This window comes from Eucalyptus grandis, chromosome 8 (assembly GCF_016545825.1).
Source record: "Eucalyptus grandis isolate ANBG69807.140 chromosome 8, ASM1654582v1, whole genome shotgun sequence".
NCBI lineage: Eukaryota > Viridiplantae > Streptophyta > Magnoliopsida > Myrtales > Myrtaceae > Eucalyptus > Eucalyptus grandis.
In genome coordinates this window covers 69,253,418-69,265,407 of record NC_052619.1, presented here as the reverse complement: position 1 = coordinate 69,265,407, position 11,990 = coordinate 69,253,418, and the positions used below count along the sequence as shown (strand labels likewise).

The window sequence follows — 11,990 nt, the reverse complement described above, 5'->3', positions numbered from 1 at the left end:
AAGAAAAGGAAAAAGAAGGAGGAGATGTTGACGCAGAGAGGAGCGGAGCGAGGGGAGGCAATCGGAGCTCTCGAGTCCGATACTATGATTCATGAACCATGATTTCGATCTCGAATTTGAATTTGACATAGTATCAAATCCCAACCTAGCTGAAAATTTCTTAAGTAAACTTTCCTTTTTTGGTCGGATATATTTTGAATGACTTTTTCTTCGGTCAAAAAAACCTCATTTCATTTCACTTCAAGTAGATAAACTAGAATGAACCCAAACGAGCTTCAGAACAAAGAACATCCAGCAAAGGTTGGGGGGGCACTTGAGATCCAATTTAGAGAGAGACTTACAAAGTTGGGCTTTAACGATCTAATCTACAGTTTTATTTTGGTCTTTATAATAACGGGTCAAGCTTAATTGAGGCAAAGAATAAAGTGTGGCCCAGCCTCTCTTGATAAGTACAGAAACTTCCCACAATTCTTGACCTACTCTAAAAAATAAGGATATGTAAAGGGAATTGCCCAGACCGAACTAGATCAACCAATTATAGACAGTTCCCGAAGATGGAAGTTTGATTTCCGGTTTCAATTCTTGGAATCAATGCTCGATCGGTCCGGTTTTTATTCCAAAGTGGGAACCAGATTGATAAAACCGACCAGACTGGACCGGTTGATATTAAAAAAAAAAAAGAAGAGAAAAACCCATTGCCCTTTTAGATTTTACTTTTCCCTCTTTCTTTTTTGCTTTCTACTTTACCTTCCCCTTAGCTTTGCGCTTTACCTTCCTAATAATATGCAATATTTCAAATGCTTTATTTAAATAAGTCAGACCCAACAATGCCACTTAAGTTCTCCATATTAGCATAACCAGAGGCAGCTTCATCGACTCCATAAATTTTATTTGTCTCCCTCGACAAAACACTAGCATCTCCATGGGGGACAAGAAGCATACCTTGAGTGTCGAGGTTGCTTTGATTGGAATTGAAAGCTGAGCATTGCAAATGTTGAAAATTAGGAGCATTCACATTGACAAAGTCCACATGGGTTTCATTTTCATTTCCATTTGTATTGACCCCCAAATCACTTGCCAACAATCTAAATGCACCTTTTGAGACTCCAATCCAAACAGCATCATTGATCATAAAATTTGAATTTCCTATATTTTGAATTTGATTACTGCCTAACTTATTGGCGAAAAGCTTCCTTTTCACAAGTTATTTTTGCCCTCAAACAACAAATTTCCGATCCACTAAATCGAATCGAATTGAACCGGTTGGTCAGTCCAATTTCTTATTCCAAGATTGGTTGATTAAATTCTCAATCCTAGAATATGAGAACCGGTCCTCCTCATTCAATTCTCGGTTCGACCTCGGAACTGAACGAATCGGGAATCAATCAGTCCTACTCAAAAGTGCTTAAGCGCTAAAGCGAAGATCCAAAGTTGCAACAACGCTTTTTCCTATTTTCCTTCTCCCGCAAGTTGGCGTACTCTACGCGCTCCTATTCTTGTATTGCTCCAACGGTAAGGAATGGAATCATATGAGGAAGGAAATCTGGAAGAAAACCTTAAAAAAAATAATAAAATATGAAAAAGGCATAAAAAAAGCCCCATTTTCCGACGCATCAATTGCCCTCTCTCTCTCTCTTCCTCCTTCGATCGTCGATGGACGCCGCCGCCGCCGCCGTCCCTCCCCCGCCGCCCGCCGGCGAGCCCGCACCGTCCCTCTCTCCGCCCATCGCCGCCCAAGAACCCATCGACGCCCCCAATTCTCCCGACCGCGGCGGCCCGAGTCCGCCGGCCGAAGCTCCCTCTCCGCCCTCGAAGCCCGTCGGGGAGAAGGCTAATGTCAAGAAACGGAGGAAACTCAAGGGCGTCGCTTCGCAGGCGGCGGCGGCGGCGTCGTCGTCGTCGGCGTCTTCGTCTTCGGCTCGTCCTCTTCTTCCGCGTCCTGCCGAGAGGGGCGCTCGCGTTCTGCGCAGACGCCGAGGCCCTCGGGTCCTGCTCGGCGCGGCGCAGCCCGCGGGGAACGACGTGGAGGCAATGGCGCTCCCTCTTGGAATGTGTTTTGCTGCCGTTGTTGCCCAGGTTCGATAAAGTCGTGATCTTTCTGTCAAAGAAACAAGAGAATGTGGAATTTAGTATTATTTTGGCATCTCTCTTGAGGGATGGACCAAGAAGTTCTTTTCTTTATACAAAAAATGTTTTTGTGCTATTGGGTGTTGATTGATATGGTGATTTCCGATATATGGGGTTATTTTTGGTGTCCTGGAGAATGAATTGTTGGATTTTTTGTTGACATTATGATGGTCTAATAGTTACATGTAATTATTCTGCGCCCCGATTCTTCGGGTATGTAGCTCATTGGGGAAGACGTTGTGAAAGATCGTTTATTGTTTTCTTCTGAACTGCCATTAGTTCTTTTCGAACTTTGAGGTGAGAAATTTGAGAAACTGTCTCTGCTGGAGATCGTTATCAATATCAAACTTCATAAAGTCCATTGCTTTTTGCGTTCTTGTTGCATTGAACTCGAGTATATATTTTCAAGTTGAGTTTGCTTGATGGACTTATGAGCAAGAACGCGGAATAAGATGTCTCCATTATCCTTAAAGTTGCAAACTTTCACAAGATTTAAGCTTTTAATGCTTCTCTTGTTACAAAGGACATCCAATGTGGCCTTGCCTTAGTCAACTGAATTAAATGCATGATAGAATAGATAGACTTACCCTTGATCAGGAGAATCATACATTAAGATTAGAGGGGTTTAATATATTTGTCTGAATTAATACGCAGAGGATTTGATGTTCCCTTGTTGGTATAATTATTGGTCTGCTGACCTTTCTACTTTATGGTGCCATTACTGCAGGTTTTGGAAAGGGAATATACGACACGAGAAAAGATGTCTGTCGATTATCTCTCGCAGGTATCCTTCTTCTTTCGCTTGTGATCTGGGTCCATGGGTATGCTTCTTTTGCTTGGCATTTGATGGTTTGTCATGGATGGCCATGCATTCATTGATTATTGTTAATCTGAGTTGAGCCCACTTTACTGTGGGTAGACGTAACTTTCTTTTGCTATCAGGTGTGATAATGCCAGAACAAGTCTTTTAAATATTTCAAGTCTAGTATGTTAGGCATTTGATGTACTCTTTTTTGCAAATTTTATTAAAGTATAATAATACGGATGATTCATAAAATATTATGGGAAAAAAATCACAATACTCATTGATTCCATCCACTGAATCACCTGGAAACATGCATCACAGTTTCTTTGCTCCGCATATGTGCCCTGCAGTCTAACACGTTTGTTAGACATATTAAAGATTATTATACTGGTTGGTTAATCTGTAAGATTTGTGTCATTTGCAGATTTGTACTTCTGCTGTCAGAGAATCATTATCCAATGTAAGCAAGACTTTATGCTGCTGTCTCATCAGTTGGAACTGGCTCACAAGTTGAGTTTCCTTGTTTAGTCTTGGCCAGTCCCACATGGTTCCATGTTACTGAAGTTTGTACATTCTGTTTTGTTGATGTGGGAACAGGGATTTGGCAACAAATTTACCAGTTTTGCAAGCAACTTTGAGATGTCTTTCAGGAGCACATTACGGACTCTTAGGTTGATTAGTGAATCCTCATCACAAGAGAAAATGTATCAATTGGACCAGCAAGATGTTACGATTTCAACATCCAACATGCATCCACAGGGGTCTATGGACAAAGGAAGTTGTTCAAGCTCTTTGAAAGAGTTTGGAGCAGAACCAGTTTTGCGCCATTCTGACAGTCCAGATCATCTAAACATGTTCAAGGAGGCACAAGAACATATTCTAAGAGATTCTATGATATGCCAGATTAGCCAACAAAGAGAGGAAAATCAACTTGCTTGTGTTTCTCGTAGCAGATCTGGACCTCCTGTTATCAGCCAGCCCATAAGAAGCACCTTCGAGAAATCCATCGTGGAACAGACTCGATCTAATGACCTTAAGGAATTGGAACTTGGTCTTGTCATGAAAAAGATGAAGCTAAAAGAAGCGCAGCTCTCTCTCACTTATGATGCAAATCGTCTGGGGAGATCAAAGTTGGCTATGGGCATATCAAAGGCATCCTTTAACGAAGAAAAGTTCAAGAATAAATTAGAAGACACGAGACATTCAGAGCTACTTAAAAAGTGCATAGATTGTCTTGTTGCTGGTTTAATTATAATGTCACTTTCCCTTTTATATGGAGCTTATGTTTTTTCCTACCAAAAACTTGCCGAAGCTACCGAATCCTGTTCACCTTCAACCCAGGCAAGAGCTTTTTCTTCTGTTTATTTATTGCATCTCCTGCTTGAATTTATAGTATACACATATTGAAGTGGTGATTCAGACCATGGGGGAAGTTCATTGAGGCAATGGATACTTTAACCTTGTAGTGATCTCCAAGTCTAAAATTGTCGCATTCTTTTGTACAACAATCTCTATTTAATTAAATTGTAGTGATTTTGAATGTATTGTAATCATTTTTGGTCCAACAGTTTCTAACAAGGTGTTAGAAATTTGTAAAATAAAATATAGGGAGTTGCTTGTGGTTATTGGTAAAACATGCAGGATGTGTCATTGTGCTTCATCTGAAACTGAGAGGGTTAGTCTAAAATATTTAGTGGTGTAAAAGTTGTTTTGTCTTTTTTCGTAGCTTATATCACTGTTGGGAAGGACATAAGAGTTTTATTCTTCTTTTGCTTTGTCTATACCTTGAAATTCTGCGATTTTTGAACGGTTAATTATAAGGACTATCCTGTACTGTAAAGGTTTCCTGATGATGTGCACTTCTCTCTTCTCAGCAATCCAGGTCTTGGTGGATCCCGGAGCCTGTGGTGTCTTTTAATTCGGGAATTCAAATGCTGAGATGTCAGATCCAAATTCTGAGCCGGATGCTGTTTGGTGTCCTGATGATCCTCACCGTTGCTTATTTGCTCCTCCAGCGCTCCACAACTTCAAACCAAACGATGCCGGTTACTTTTCTGCTTTTGCTGTTAGGAGCGGCCTGTGGATTTGCAGGAAAGCTCTGTGTCGACACTTTGGGAGGAAGCGGATATCATTGGCTCATCTTCTGGGAGACTCTTTGCTTCCTGCATTTCTTGTCGAATATATGGACGTCAAGATTGTTTATCATTCTCCATGGGCCTGTTTCCACACCCCAAGGGATGAGGAGTGATGCGGTGATGGTTCCATACTGGGTTCGGCAGATTTTATTCTATGCTGCTGTTCTAATCTTTCTTCCTCTGTTATGTGGCCTTATTCCTTTTGCAAGTCCGGTCGAATGGAAGGATCATTTCTCGCAGCTCATTGTGGACCATCTGTCTAATGATGGCGATAGTGATTGGAGCTAGCCGATGCAGTTGGAGGGTGTAGAGGAGTTCAAGTAGGGTAAATCATATTTATTATAGGACTCAAGCTCTTTTGGGTTTGGATTTGAAACTTTTTGTAATGGGCAGTGTTGTATTTTATTTAGAAGGGACATAAAGGCCATAAAAGATAAGTGGGACTGTTGAGGGCTGTATCATAGGATAAAGCTTAGAGAGCTTGTGTCTTGGCCTGTATTATTACGATGACGAGGTGTAATTTTTTCAACTGTAAGTGGTGCAATCTCTTACCAAGTCTATTCGGTGGTTAAACTAAAAAACAATGAGAAGAATAGTGACTTGAATCATCTCATGGGTGCGGCTGATGTGGTGCATAGCAAAATGGATACAGAGATGGTGGATTTACATTGAGAAGTAACCAGAAGTACAAATAATTTTGCTTTTAGTATGTACTCTAAGCATGGCAGCAAATGCACTCTTCAGACGAAGAGATTGATTGGAGAGTTCTGTTCAGAGTTTACGCACAAACGTTGGCTGAGAACATACTTGGCGCAAACAAACCGAACATACATAAGACTTGAATTTGCGTAATAAAACTACTCGATTGCCCCTTGCGGCTCCAAATGACCACGGAACACCGAAGTGATGAAACATTTGCGTAAGTGGTGGCTAACACTTGCTACGAAGTTTAGTAGATCACTAGCGACAATTTGTTTTCGCAGACGACGTGTCATGAGACAAGAATGGAGTTGAATGATTGCAAAATCATTTGTGAAGTGATACGAAACTTCTGATCTTATTAGAGCTGTTCTCTGAAACGCCAAGGAGCAGAATCCACAAGTGAGTGGTAATAGCTATTCCTATTTTTCCAAAAACCTTAAGTTCAGATCTACAATCCAAGAGCTACCAACAATCTCTCGTGATCATCTTCTTTTTCTTGTTCCCTATCCGCCTCATCACTTTTCCACAAAGGAAAGCCTTATTTATCAATAGTTGGACAATATCAACCGACTTCCAAAGCGACTTGAAACTTCGTAAGAGCACCCAGCTGCATGTGTCATGACACATTTGCCTGCAATACAGATCCCACTCCCTGATTCATCGGACGTTACCAAAGGCTGGCATATAACTCCAGCACAGATGAAATTGCTCAGACAAAGTTCCTAACAATTTCTCTTAGTACAATGAAATAATATCCGTGTATTCAAACGTTGCAGTATTGAACATGAATGATTTATTGTCCATAAAAGATCCAAGATGAACCCTAGAGAAGGAAGAAAAGCAAAATGAAGGATTTGAATTTCCTAAAGCTCCCTGTTCTTTAAAAGTACATAGGCCTCAGAGATACACGTTACAAGCTACTCCTCAGGGAACTAAAAGAAACTAAAAGATTTCTGCCAAAAAAAAAAACAATGTAAAGAAATGAAGATCTAATGGCAACTAATAAATAGATACACCATTAGACAACTACTCTACTGATCAGAAAGAGTAGTGCACGAGGCGCTGCCACCTCAAGTTGGTGCACGAGAATTGTCGAGCAACTCGTCATTTTAGTGCTGAGCAGCAAATTGAGATGCAGAACATCTCCAGGCCAGATCACTGCTTTTGCAGATAGATAGCATCAGAGAACTTCATGCGCTTTTCCATAGTATCTGTTTATGAAAGGAACCTGCAAGGATCACAAAAATAAGGGAACCCTCAAAACTTGAGATCCAACCTCCTCCTTCGGGTTCTTGTCTTCGAGCTTAGACCCATATCGTGATTCTCAAATCTCGAGTCCAATACTATGATTCACGAACCATGATTTCGATCTCGAATTCGAATTTGACATAGTATCAAATCCCAACCCAGCTGAAAATTTCTTAAGTGAATTTTCCTATTTTGGTCGGATATATTTTGAATGACTTTTTTTTTGTTTTTTGGTTAAAAAAACCTCATAGTAAACTTGAAATAACAACCCAAATGGGCTTCAGAACAAAGAACATCCAACAAAGATTGGGGGGACTTGAGATCCAGTCCAGAGAGAGCGAGCGCGACGGAGTTGGGCTTTAATAATCCAATCCACAGTTTTTTTTTTTTTTTTTTTTTGTAAAAGGTAATAAATATATATAGCTAAGGCAATTTACAAAGGACCGGCACCAAAAACCTACAATCAAACCTCAAAACGAGAGAGTGTAGGGGAGCCAATATAAGAAGCCACGAAGGCAAACAAGAAAAGCCACAAGGGCAACAGCAACAAAAAAACAACAAGCGGGAAAGAAATAACAACAAGGCTGACCAACCCTCAACCCACCAAAGGAAGCGGGCTAAGAATGGAGAGCCAAGAAAAGCTAGGAGCAACTCGGGCAAAACAGCAACTACGGAGCACTAGGCGGACAAGAGAACACCGCAGGGTCAAAACCCCAACCACGCTGAAGCCTCTTATTCCTCGAGTAGGAGGAACATCTTTGAATGTTATAACTTTATCCCTCACAACCTTAATAAGGTGGTTTTTTAGAGCTGAGATTCGCCCCGAAATATAATCGCATTCCTCTTTTTCCAAATAGGGTGACACATAGCTCCAAAAGAGAACCGCGCAATGCAATGGAAGAAGTCCTTACTGGATAAGAACTTTAAGGCCCAACTAAGGATGTCTTTCCAACATTTATTCCGCCATGGGAGGTTACACCTAGCGGCCCAAAAGTAGGCCAGAGAAGCCTAGGTGCGACACCTGAAGAATAAATGTTTGACAAAATCTGGAACATCATTGCAGAAGGCACAAACATTATAGTCGATTCTTCCATAAGAAAGAAACAGCATTTGAGTCGGCAGGCGATTTTTAGTTATAAGCCATAAATTAAACTGGAACCACGGGGCTATAGCATTGTCCCATACAAAAGACGCCCAATCAACACGATTCTTCTCGACTCTAATGGAATTCCATGCTGAAGCTACAGAGAAGGATCCAGAAGCATCACAGCACTAGGTAAACCTGTCACGAGCCGAAGAGAGGACCGGAAGAGAGATCCCCATCTTTCCAAAGAGGATTTAAATAAACAACCCACCGAGCTAAATAGATCCGCAACAATAGCATAGTCAGGAAGACATAAACCTTCACGGAATGAGCAAGGGATAAAGGTATCAAGCGGGCCACAAAAAAGCCAGTAATCATGCCAAAGAGACACTGATAGGCCATTTCCAATCTTCCACACAAAGGATAACCAAAAGTAATTCCTCAGTTGAAGGATTTTTTTTCCATGCCCAAGAACACTGACCAGGCTGGGAAGAAATCCAAAAATTTATTTTCTTTAAGAAGTTAGAGTGTACCCACCGACACCACAACGATTCTTTACCAGTGAAAAGAATCCAGATAAATTTTAACTTGGAGGCTTTGTTGCAATCTTTAAGTTTCCGAATGCCTAGACCGCCCTCAACCTTCGGGAGAGAGTCATCGTCCCACGAGACTTTGGCCCCACCCCGGCCAAGGTTCGTGCCCTTCCATAAAAATTGTCTCAAAATGCGCTCAATACTAGCTATTACCGAGGACGGAAGGTTAAAGACACTAGTCCAATATACTTGAATTGAAAGGAGTACTGACCTTATGAGTTGCAAGGAGTACTGACCTTATGAGTTGCAGCCTCTCAGCATAGGACAGAAAGCGTTGCGCCCAAGATTGAACCCTGGCAGTAATACGATCAGTCAATGCAACACACTCTACTTCGCCCAATCTAGTAGTAATAATCGGAACACCCAAATAGCAAACCAGTAGTTTCCCTTCTTGAAAATCTAAGGCCCATTGCACCCTATTACAAAGAGACGAATCCCCTCCTGAGATGAAAATCTCACTTTTGTTTTTATTTGGGTAGAGGCCACTCCATGAGGAGAAAATGTCCAAACCCCTTTTTAGCATTGTCACCGACGCTCAATCAGCTTGACAGAAAATGAATACGTCATCGGCGAAAAAGAGATGAGTCAGCTGCACAGATTTGCATCTCAAAAAATATTTGAAGTCATTGCTAGCAATACGAGAGAGCAAGATCCCAGAGAAAATTTCCATGACTAAGGTAAATAGGTAAGGTGACATAGGATCACCTTGCCTAAGTCCTCTTCTAGCAGGAAAAAAACCATGCAATTCACCATTGATAGAGATCGAATATTTCGGCGTACATACGCAAACCATAATTAGAATAATAATCCACTTGGGAAAACAGAAGGCATGGAGAGTAAGATCCAAGAAATCCCAATCAACCGTGTCATAGGCCTTATGGAAATCAACTTTGACAGCACATTTGGGCAAATAAGGCTCTAAGTGAAATCCAACAAACAACTCTTGAGCGATGATGATATTATCTCTAATCCTCCTACCCTTTACAAAAGCATTTTGTGAATGACTTATCAAATCACTTAAGACGGCAGCAATGCAGTTAGCAAGGATCTTCGTAATGACTTTATAAATGGTATTGCAACATGCGATAGGCCTAAAATCAGTGATTGCACTTGCGTTAGGGACTTTAGGAACTAGGGCGAGGATAGTGGTATTTACCTCCTTTAGAAACTGTCCCAAAGAGAAGAAATCCCGGATTGCTTCCACCACCAACAGCCCCACTAAATCCCAATTAGTCTTGTAGAACTCTACCGAGAACCCATCGGGACCTGGGGCCTTGCCTTTGGCAAGAGAGAATAGAGTATTCTTAATCTCAGAGGGAGAAATCGGCTCACACAGGGAGCGCACCTGAGTATCTGAAAGCAGGTGACGAACAAACGTCTTCAGCTCCTGAAGCGAAGGTTTAGATAAAGCCTCATGATGAGAGAGCAAATTCGAGAAAAACCGGACAAAAACTTGCGGCACAAAAATAGGATCAGTGATAACAGCCCCCAACTGATCCTTGATGGAAAAGATCCTATTAGTAAGCTGCCTCCTGTTTACCAAAATGAACCCACAGTTTTATTTTGGTCTATATAATAATAGGTCAAGCTTAACTGAGGCAAAGAAGAAAGTGTAGCCCAACATTTCTTGATAAGTACAAAAACTTCCCATAGTACTTGACCAAGTCTCAAAAGTAGGGATATGCAATGGGAACTGCCTGAACTGGGAACCGCCCGGACCGAACCGGCCGATTCTGGGCAGTTTCTGAAGAGGGCGGTCTAGTTTTCGGTTCCCATTCTTGGAATCGATGACTGATCAGTCCGGTTTCCAATCCTAAGATGGGAAACGGACCAACTGAATTGACTAGACCGGACTGGTTGATATAAAAATTAATAATAATAAAAAGCTGAGAAAAACCCTTTGCCCTTTTTAGATTTTATATTCCCCTCTTTCCCTTTTTTGCTTTCTGCTTTACCTTCCCTTTAGCTTTGCACTTTACCTTCCCAATAACAATCTGCAATATTTTAGACGCTTTCTTTAAATAAGTCAAACCCAACAATGCCACTTGAGTTCTGCATATTAGCATAACCAGAGGCAACTTTATCGACTCCTCGACAAAACACTGGCATCTCCATAAGGGACAAGGAGCGTACCTTGAGAGCCGAGGTTGCCTTTATTAGAATTGAAAGCTAAGCACAGCAAATGTTGAAAATTAGGAGCATTCACATTGGTGATGTCCACACGGCTTTCATTTTCATTTCCATTTGTATTGAGCCCCAAGTCCCACACCAACAATTGCACCTTTTGAGACTCCAGTCGGAACAGTATTATTGATCCTAAAATTTGAATTTCCTATATTTTGAATTTGATTACTGCTTAACTTATTGGCGGAAAGCTTCCTTTTTCGCAATTTATTTTTGCCCTCGAACAACAAATTTTCGATTCCACTAAACCGAATCGGACCAGTTGGTTGGTCCGATTTTTTATTCCAAGATTGGTTGATCAGATTTTCGATCCTAGAATTTGAAAACCGATCCTCCTTATCCGATTCTTGGTTTCACCTTGGAAGCGGACGAATCAGGAATCAATCAATCCTACTCAAAAGTGCTTAAGTGCTAAAGCGAGACACTCAGATGCAAAGTTGCAACAACGCTTTTTCCCAATTAACTTCTCCCACAAGTAACAAGTTGGCGTACTCTACACGCTCCTATTCTTGCAGAGCTCCCACGGTAAGGAACGGAATCAAATGAGGAAGGAAATCTGGACGAAGACCTTAAAAAAATAATAATACAATTAAAAAAAGGGCATAAAAAAGCCCCATTTTCCGACACATGAATTGCTCTCTCTCTCTCTCACTCTATCTCACTATCTCTCTTCCTCCTTCGATCATCGATGGACGCTGCTGATGCCGCCGCCGCCGTTCTCCTGGTGCCGCCCGCCGGGGAACCCGCACCGTCCCTCTCTCCGCCCATCTCCACGCAAGAACCCATCGACGGCCCCAATTCTCCCGACCCCGGCGGAGACGTGGAGGCAATGGCGCTCCATCTTGGAATATCTTTTGCTGCCGTTGTTGCCCAGGTTCGACAAGGTCCTGATCTTTCTGTCAAAGAAACGAGAGAATGTTGAATTTAGGACTCCGTTCGTTTTACGAAAAATAACTTTTAAGCAAAAACGTTTTTGGATTTTCCAGCATTCATTTCATAAAAAATAAACTAATCAAGAAAAATAATTTTTATGATTAAAAAATCAACCTAAGGAAAACATTTTCATTTTTCAAAAATGAAAAACATTTTTCATAATTTATTCCACCTTATTT

General features: G+C 41.4%; 1 protein-coding gene across 1 annotated transcript; it reads left to right on the top strand.

Moving 5' to 3' along the window:
• The first annotated feature begins 1,604 nt into the window (after positions 1 to 1,604).
• On the top strand, positions 1,605 to 5,625 carry LOC104417806 (protein CPR-5). Its single transcript, XM_010029019.3, has 5 exons — positions 1,605 to 2,076; positions 2,855 to 2,911; positions 3,357 to 3,392; positions 3,530 to 4,273; positions 4,807 to 5,625. Exons 1-5 carry the CDS (start codon positions 1,654 to 1,656, stop codon positions 5,353 to 5,355), a joined length of 1,809 nt encoding a protein of 602 aa, XP_010027321.2. The 5' UTR covers positions 1,605 to 1,653; the 3' UTR covers positions 5,356 to 5,625.
• Positions 5,626 to 11,990: the final 6,365 nt, after the last annotated feature.